Source organism: Molothrus ater, chromosome 2, assembly GCF_012460135.2.
Source record: "Molothrus ater isolate BHLD 08-10-18 breed brown headed cowbird chromosome 2, BPBGC_Mater_1.1, whole genome shotgun sequence".
Lineage (NCBI taxonomy): Eukaryota > Metazoa > Chordata > Aves > Passeriformes > Icteridae > Molothrus > Molothrus ater.
The window spans coordinates 111,033,034-111,042,648 of NC_050479.2; the positions used below are offsets into that span (position 1 = coordinate 111,033,034).

At 39.6% G+C, this 9,615-nt stretch overlaps 1 protein-coding gene across 1 annotated transcript; it reads right to left on the bottom strand.

Moving 5' to 3' along the window:
- Positions 1–3,370: 3,370 nt before the first annotated feature.
- On the bottom strand, positions 3,371–9,374 carry LOC118689786 (cell surface glycoprotein CD200 receptor 2-like). Its single transcript, XM_036388242.2, has 6 exons — positions 9,314–9,374; positions 8,263–8,571; positions 7,180–7,428; positions 6,051–6,146; positions 5,220–5,266; positions 3,371–3,970 (listed from the first exon to the last, which is right to left on the bottom strand). Exons 1-6 carry the CDS (start codon positions 9,372–9,374, stop codon positions 3,842–3,844), a joined length of 891 nt encoding a protein of 296 aa, XP_036244135.1. The 3' UTR covers positions 3,371–3,841.
- Positions 9,375–9,615: the final 241 nt, after the last annotated feature.

Here is a 9,615-nt window from a genome sequence, read left to right on the forward strand (position 1 = left end):
GCATATAATGCATTTGGATTTGGTAAGTGAGCTTAGATTCACAGAAGTCTAAGAACAGAAGATTTTTGTCATCAAGAGTGATTAATTTCCTATTATGTATTGGGACAAAAAAATGAAGGAGACCTGGAGTAAGTATGTCCCTATGGAGAAGTTCAGTGAAAAGCACTAAAAAATACCAAAACAAGTCACTATTTGAAACTTCTCGTTACACACATACAAAAGGCAACAAAAGAATGAAGAATAAAATTGTACTTGATGCCAGAAAGACATAAAACTAGGTAATAAAATACTTGGAGAACATAAAAATCAATAAACTGAGAAACCTAGTGCATGAAAAGATTGGGGAGGAAAAAGAGAAAAGAAGGTACTTGCTTAAAGAAGCATCATTAAGAGGAAAATACAGCAGGACAGAGAAGTGATAGGAAACGTAGAAAAAGTCCCACTTGGTTAATTCCTGAGCTCTTCACTGCCTCCAGCACATGACAGGTGTATACAGACTGTGGACACAAAATCAAGGAACTAAGTTATCATTAACAGCAAAGACTTCACGAAGTCAGAAAGAGTAGGTCACAAAGACATCACAGGTGTTACAGTTACCAGAAAAGAACCAAGGAAAGCATTATTTTCTCATCAGAGAGTAAAAGTTGTGACAAATTGATGCCAGGAAGGTTAGACAAAACTTATAGCTGCAACTTCAAATTCAGGAAAATCGAGCTCTTCACTGAACTGGCAAATACCCTTTGGACATCTGCTCCATTTCCAAAATCTGCAGAAAAATTGTCTACCTTCTTATTTCAATCCTGGTGTTGAAATTTGTGATTTTAAACAAATATTGTTCATAATCTGAAGTCACATTCCAATTTATGAGGCTCAAAACATAATGCTTTGTCACCATTTTTTTCCATATTCAGTGAAGAGAAAGAGGCATCACAACACCTGCTATTTCCAGAAGACAAATTGTTCATAGATTAATCAGAAAGCAGACATCATCATTATTACAAAGAGTGTCCTATGAACAATGTGAGTGAAAATCCACACAATAAACAGGAGCATTTTCATCTATAATCACATCTGGTGCTAAAAAGCTCAAGTGACATTCGGTCAACTGTGCATTTGACTAAATAGTCGATCTGAAACAGCAGTGTCACGCTCCCAGGCTTTTTTAAAAATTTTTTTCTTGTGACAATGTGCAAATAGTTGACTCCAATTCCCATCACTTTTTAGTAGCTCTCTCACAATGATTATTCAACAAACAGTCAGCATTTTCCTACACATTTTGGCAGTCTAAAATACCTGCCTTGATTAAATTTTCTTTCAGTGCAAATAAAAAGAGTAGAGGGTCACCAAAAATGTACTCATAATTAAGAGGGGAAAAAATCATTATAAATATACTCATAAACACATTTCAAGTTGCTTATTTTTGGGACCAAATTGTTATAAGACACCAAACACACATTTTGAGCTGTTCTTTGGGTTACACCAAGCTGCCTATCCCATACATAAGCAGCATAACAGAAAATATCTAAGTGATTTATTTCTCATTCTCAAGTACTCAACAGACCAGCTCATCAGCCCAAGAAGCATGGCACACATGGCTCTGGTCATGGCAGGCAGAGAGGAAGCCATCAAAGCCCACACCAGGAGCTTCACATATAACAAAACCCTGCCCTTTACCAGTCATAACCAACAGTGAAAGTACCTATAAAGGCTTTCCTGATGTCCCAGCCTTTCTTACAAGCACCTTCATAGCCACATTATTCTCTTTGGCCTGATAACTTCTATTAATCATACACAACAAGCCTAAAAAGCATAAGGGCCAATTTTATTCCAGGATAGCCCATGTCATTGCCAGAGCACCTCGTTTCAGCACTAAGTCTGCTCAGAATTTCTACGGTACAAAAGTGCTGACACATTGCAGGTGACTGGGCCAATTCCACCAAATGCAAATTAAAGGTGAAAATAAAGATATGAGAGTGAAAACCATAGTTTTCAGCCAGGACAAATTATCACAGATAGCTTCAGAGAGCTTTCTCCCCACACACCATCATCTCCCTGTCTAGGTTCTATCTTTTCTGTCTCTATGAGATCTCACCCTTCAACATCTCACTTGGGGCAAAGGAATTAAGGAAAAATCACATTACACCCTAATGATCACAGTACACATGCACTGTGATTCCCAGAACCAGGCTGCTCCACAGCCTCTCTTAATTTTAACAGCCCTGTCATCCTTGGGTGTGGCTGCAATGATCCAGCTTCTGAAAAAGGCACAGATTGCTGTAGCTGTCCACAAAACAATCCATGCTCATTTACCACACTGAGAAAACACCAGGTTTAAACCTGACTGGGCAGTTCCTTAAGCAAGAAGAGATCTTCCCTCTATTTCAGAAGCTTCAAGTCACAAATGACCCCTCGACAGCACCTTGGATTGAGGCACTGCTGTGAATTTCACTGGAGCTACAAGACACTTTTCCTACCTAGCATCATTTCAAACCTATTTGCACTACTTCCAAGTTGTCACTTATTTCTCCCAGAGGTTTTAGACGTGAAAAGGGCCTCTCCCTTCCTACAGAAGGCATGATAATGCTGCACACCAGAGTGAGATCAACCCATCACTGACATTCAACACCACAGGAAAGGCTTCACTTGTCCACTAAGCCTGGAAACCAGCATGGCCTCTGTAGGTCCTTTTCCTTAAGGCAGAGAGTCATTTTTCATGCCTTTCTGACTAAAATGAAAGGCTGGAGTGATGTCAGCTGACATCCACGTCTATTTAGAAGTGATAAAGTGCAAGGCACTGGGAGATGCTCATGCCTAAGAATGCTTATGGAGCAGAGATGACCCTGCAGAAACAAACAGGAAAAGGCTCTTCAAAACATACCTTTCAGTTTAGTTACTGCTGCATTAGTGTTTGGAAGCTCTGACAGACCTGACCAATGAAAACTGAAATTAAGAACCACTCTGTGGAGGTTTTTTTTAGCTTGGGGACATAAGATGAGAAGAAATAAATGGTGCGGTTAGGGTTGTCTTTTTTTCCTTTGTTTTAAACTAGCACACCACCTGCACTTTATACAACTTAACACTTCTGTTCTCAGTAAAACCATGACGTGATCTCAGCTTCTCAGAAAGTGGTTAAAAAACATTTTCCCAAATAACCACAAAAATCCTTCCAGTAAATATTTGCATGTTTACATTAAAGAGTGTCCAAAAATTGTCCATTGCTGTTTCTTATTTCCATATCCAGTATAATATCAAATTGGTTTTATTTTCCATCAATTATCAATGCAAACAGGAAGATTAATTGAAAAAGAAGTATGTTAAAAATACATAGATGTCAAATACGAGATCATCATCTGTCATTGCAACCAGAAAACAAAACAAAACAACCAAAATTCCTAAAACTCTCTTATTTCTGCATTTCTGTTAGATACATTGCTTTGACCTTCTGTGTTTTGAGGTCTCCCATGCCACTTTCAAGTTTCCAACACAGAACTTTACAGAGCATCCAGTTGTCAAAATTGAAAGAAAAGTGCTACATTTTCACCAGCAGTCTTTTACTCTGGCACAGAAATATGTCCATTATTGTTTTGAGGAAAGTCAGCACATACATCAAAGTCCATTTTCTAACAAAATTAAGGTATTTCCCTGATTCAATCTTTAAAATTTCCAACTTTCTCTAGAGCTGTACTGATATTTAGAGAAAGAGAAAAAAACTTACTTAAACAAGCCTTTCTGCCCCACCATCGTCAGGTCAGGAAAGACAAAGGTTTTTGGGGGTAAGGTCTGAGGCTTAAGAGTTGAAGTACAAGTTTGAGGAGCTGAGTATCATTAACAGCTGAGCTGGCTACTTGTGCCTACACTCTTCTAAGTATAGATAAATAGATCTTGGTTTGTAATTCACATAGATGCTCTCTGGAAAGTCAGGAGGCTCAACTCTTGTTGCACGTGAAGGTGGGAACTTTGAGGCTCTAGTCTGCAACAGGAAGAAAAACATGTACCATTGTATTACATTGTAGAGTACTGTGGGGCTGTCATTCCTATAGATCCCAAACTAAAAGCGAAGAGCAGAAGAGACCTGGTAGGTAACATTACTGCTGCAAAAGAAATGTGAAGTGATTTCTCTGAGCTCTCTGAGCAAAAGGGTAGAGCACAGAGGGTGAAACATGAACTGGCAGACAAATGCAAGAACAGCCTTCACAAAGCCTCAACAGGACAGCCTCTGACATTGTTTTCTTAATATTGTTTTTTTTTAATATTGTCTTTTCAGAAACAAATTTTGAAATGTTGGTATCTACAGCAAAATAGATGAAAATGAACAATGATAGCTTCTCTGAAAATAAAACAGACAGACCACAAACAATCCAATTTAGGCACCTAAAATCACTGGAAGCCTTTGATCTCTGCAACTCCCCCTCTCATCAATGAAATTGTCCTGAATGCCACACAAGAGCATATCAGGAAATGAATCATTTTAACTTCAGAGCACTCTGACTGGTTTGCAACCAACAGGGCACACGACAATTAATTAAATCATGAGCAGAAAACAAAATAGGAAATAATTGGTCTTTCCATGTGCATTAAGTGAGGCAGAAGCCCTGAGGAAAAGCAGCACATTTTCATTTTGTTAAATATATACCACAACACACTGGAATTAGAGAGTGAGTAAAAGTTGTGGTGGCAGATTTATCCCTGGTGTATCCTGGTTTACAAGTATATGAACTGCCACATAAAAATAAAAGTTTCATAGCTGTGTTTGTCTCCAATATAGCGAAACAAAGTGGACCTTTTTCCCCTCATTGTAAAAGGCCTGTCTACTTCCATCCAATCTTTAATCAGGCAGGCTTCTGCCATTAAGAATACACATTCTTAAATAAAACATCTGAGTAAAGACTACTCTGTGAAGCAGAAATATGAAAATATTACGTTTTGGGAGAGTTAAAAGTGACCACTGTAAATGTGACTTATAGACAGGAAATGCACCACACCCTTCTATATCCAGTGCTTAAACACTGCTCAAATTAAAATTAAAATTGCTCAAATACTCTGATTATACATGAAGCTAGGGCCATCCAAACAACAGACATTCTCACAGATGATGTGTTCCTCTTCCCCCCCTCCAAGTGCTCCCAGAGGTGTATGGGAGGTTTGTCAGAGCAGACACAAGTTTTAGTGAAGAAAACACCAAAACCTGCAAAGCACACACACACACAAAGCCCACTTACTCTAAAGTGTTCTGCTGGGCCCTGTGCCCGTCCACGTAACCAGCAAGCTGAAAGTAGGATGTCAGGAAGTTAGAGTGGTTTGATGGTGCAGGGTACACAGCTGGTATAGCTGGGGTTCTCCTCTAGCTACCTCCAGCTCTTGAAAGACTTTCTTCAAAATACAGTTACCCTCACATGTTAAGTTTTTGGGGTTTCTTACATCCTGCACTTTGACACGCTCTTGTTTTATTTTTCCCTTCATTGAAACTTTTGGTCATGCTGGGTGCCCTGGTTTCTACTGGGGTAGAGTTGATTTTCTTCTTAGTAGCTGTGTTTTGCATTTAGTATGAGAAATTAAACAAATTAGCTATCTAATATGCCCAATACACAATTATCTGAAAGATATCAAACTATTTGGCCTATTCTTACACTTGCTCAAGGGAAAAATTATCACTGCTCATGGAAACAAAGATAGTTTGTGTTTAGTCATTAGTTTATGAACTGTCATTATTAAGTACAGAATTCTGTGCTGGTAAATGCAGAACAAACAAAATAATTCTAAAAACTCAAAGCCTGCCCTATTCTCAGAGAGAACCCTTTTCATCCTGAATGAATCTCTGACATGTCTGTAATGCATTAATACCACAATACCTGTGGCTCTTTCAAAACTCCAGACATATTTTAAATTGCTACCCCTTATTTTATTATGACTTCTCCAAAAGGACAGTGCATATATGAACATTTTCCTCAACCCTTGCCTCCCACCTCAGTCTCAGCAATAAAGTGCATGTCCTTGTACCTGCACATGGTCAGCAATGGAATTGCAGTATATTTCAGATTCAAAAGACTCACCTCTGCATATGAATATCAAGCATAAAGTCAGACCAGTGACAGCAATGGCACCTGCAGCTGCTCCTGTCAGGATGTAGAGAAGCGTAGGGGAGGTGTCTGGGCAATGAGAAAAGAGAGCAAGTTACAAGAGAGCTAGATGTCAGTATTTGTGACATGACTGCCTACCTTATCTGCAAGAAAAAGCTAATCCTCTGCTTCCAAACAAAGCAGAGAGAAACAGATGAGATGTCTGGATGCCGACCAGCAATAAGAAGCTGCCTCACACTCCCAGTCATTTGTGTGCACAAACACATTTTCATTTTCAACTCATCTGCCTTTACATTCTCATTTTCTTCAAGTACTGCTAGCCCTTTACAACCGAGCAGCCTCCCTGCAAAATGCTTTTATTAATGACTAGTTTATGCTGATTTCTGTTCTTCATGCCTTTACTAGTAGAGATACTTTGGTGGTGTGAGCACATCTTTAGCTGTTCTTACAAATCCTACTGCGATAGACTTCCAACAGGTCCAGCACAGCCACAGAAGCTGAATTTTAGCCTTTACTACCTTTGGAACACTTGCCAGTCACAGACAGACAGGCTCCAAGGAAATTTTCTCCGGACCATCACTACTGTGGAAAAGCTGGACAAAATGTCGTGGGGAAGGCACTTTTAGATTCTCTTTTTTCTCGCTATCCCTCCTCTGATTTGAGTGGCAAGAAATTATTTTCTCTCAAGTCCTTTTTGCCTGTGACAGCAATTGGTGAATGATCTCTCCCTGTGTTCACCTTGACCCATGAGCTGGCCATTGTATTTTTCTCCCTGTCTTGTTGAAGAGGAGGGAGCAATAGAGCAGCTTGGAGAGCACCTGGCAGCCTGCCAAGGTGAACCCACTGAAAGCAGAATAAGGAATTCTTGTAAAACAGAACAGGAATTTTGAGAGAAAAACACACTGAAAGCTTCTCCGTAGAGTACCACAAAGCATTTGGTTTCAAAATCATTAATTTATCTCTCAACATGCACTGGGACTTCCACCTTATAACCATGCTAACCTAGCTCCAGAGCCCTGGCATTTAGTGGGAACAGCTACACAGAACAGCAGAGAGGAGCCCAAGACATGATGAAAAGCAATCACAAAACAACATTATTTACATCTCAGGTCCATGACCAGAGTCTGGTTCATGGCTGCGTGGGTGACCAGGCAGGTGACAGAGGGAAATGAGCTGTTGGCCCAGCCAAAGTAGCTCACTCTGGTCACTGTTCCACTGGGGTGATGGAATTCTTCCTCAGAGCTGTGATTGCTTGCAGGGATCCAGGAGATGTCAGCAGCTGGCTTTCCTGCAGATGCCTGGCACACAGCCACCCTGCTCTTGTCGTGGGTCAGAGTCACCGTAGGAGGGACTGCAGAAGAAATTTTGAAAAGCCACAACCATTATTTCTATTCCAATTTTTTATTTCTATTTCATTTTTTAGTATAAAATCACCAGCTGAGAAACTGAAAAACAGGTGGGGTTTTTTTTAGATTGTATGACCAATTTGTGAGATTTTAAAATAATTTGAAATATTAGCACATTTTAAAGGAAAAACAATACATCAAAAAGTCCAAGGTGGACACTTCAAAACTAACTGTCTGCATCTAAAGTACTGCTTCCTCCTGTTTGCCAAAAGGTGATGACAGATTAACAGGAGATGGGATGACAGAGAGGGGTGGATTCAATAAAGATTTACAACTTGACTGATGCAAAGGCAGATTGCTGAAGCTTCAGGTACATTATTTAGGAGTTTGGATATGTAGAATCAAAAATCTGATAGCAGGGAAATAAAAGAGGAATTGGGCAAAACTGTTCTGCTTGAAGTCCAACAACTCATATTCTGCATTTGGCAAAACAGGGAAAGGCTCACACAACACCTAAACCTTTATCAGAAAGGCACAATTCTCCAGGAAAGAACCAAAAATACTCCAAAACCCAAATCCAAAACAAATTAATGACAAAAAATAGCAATTATAGAGTTGCAAAATTAATTTCTTATAATTTTTAGTTATATTGAGATGGCTTAACTAATATAGCCAGAACCAAAAATCTCTCCCTTTTTTTTATGGAAACCTAGATATAGTTTACCTCACTATATGAAAAAGATGATTTGATGTATTCATTATGCTTCCTAATATTCTTTTGTTCCTGCCTATGTTGCAAATAGACTAATTTAATTTTTACTTTAGTGATGCAGTCTTACCTATCACAGTCAGAGAAGAGAAAAACTGAAAATTCCCTTCAGTGTTGGCAAGTTCACAGGTGTAAATTCCCTCATCCCTGAGGCGCACAGGGTAAATACGGAGTGCAGGGTCACTGCCAGGTGAATATTTCAACGTGATCCTCTTACTGCAGTTCAGACTGCTTGTCTTATTGTGATCCCTTCTATAGGATAAAAAGCAGCAACTTGTGCAATGCCCCTTCCACATCACCAGCAGTGAAGGCACCTTGAAGATTTTGGGGCAACTCAGCACCGCTTCCGAGCCAGCCTCCACAGTCACCCTGTTGTGAGCTTCATAAGATGGCAAAAAGACATTAAAAATATGCTACAACCATTGTGAAAGCACAGGAAACTCTTGGCTCCATCACCCTTAAAAATATACTTCCTGACTGTACTGGCAGCTTTGGGGCACTTATTAGTATTCAACTTCCAGATCCACCTTCCTGAAGTTTGGAAGTGCAGTGGAGATGGTGCCTTTTTGCTGTGGACAGTGATGCTGACAAGCTGCAAGTTCCCTGCCTTTATTTTAGGCAATAAATTTCTATCACTTTAATATAGGGTTTGAAAAATTGATGGGGAGGGCAAAATTCATTCTTAAGGGAAAGGAAACTATTTCAAATATTTATTGTGCTCCTGAATTAGATGCCTTGCTTCAAGTGCCAGTAAAACTCAGTATAGCTGTGGAACACACACCTGTGGCACGGTCAGACCAACATCCCTTGGAGCAGAAGTTTAGTAAGAGACATATGTGGATCCCTTTTATTACAGAAATCATCGCTCTCCTGCCATTGTCCCAGCTGAACAGATGTATCTTTAGATGAGCAGTTTTGGATTCCTGTCAGATTTTTCATTCTCTGCCACTCTGCAAGGCGCTCGATTAATTTGCCAGCCAAGGAGACATTACTCTTTCCATTCCCACAAAACAATAGGCAAAATTTGCTCTGGTGCACTGTGAACTTTCAATGTCCTGGCAAGTTGGAAATACAGAGTATCAAACAGTGCTACATGCAGTTTTTGGATCTTTCTCACTTACCTTCAACCAGATTGATTGGCAAGAAAAGGAGCACAGCCAGAACTGCCCATTTCTGAGCCATCTTCAGCAGAAGGAATCAGCACTGCAGAAAATGAAGGCAAAGAAAACGGCATGTAGTCACAAAGGGTTGTGCTCATCCCTTCAAAGAGAACATGTAGAAAACCCATTTCCTTTGAAAGCAGGAGTTCTAAACAAGACCCCATATCAAGTGCCACTCGTACAGTGAAGAAGTACAGCAAAAACAGGGTTGAAAATAAAAAAAAAATTAAAAATAAAATAAAGACAAAAAAAAAAAAACCCCA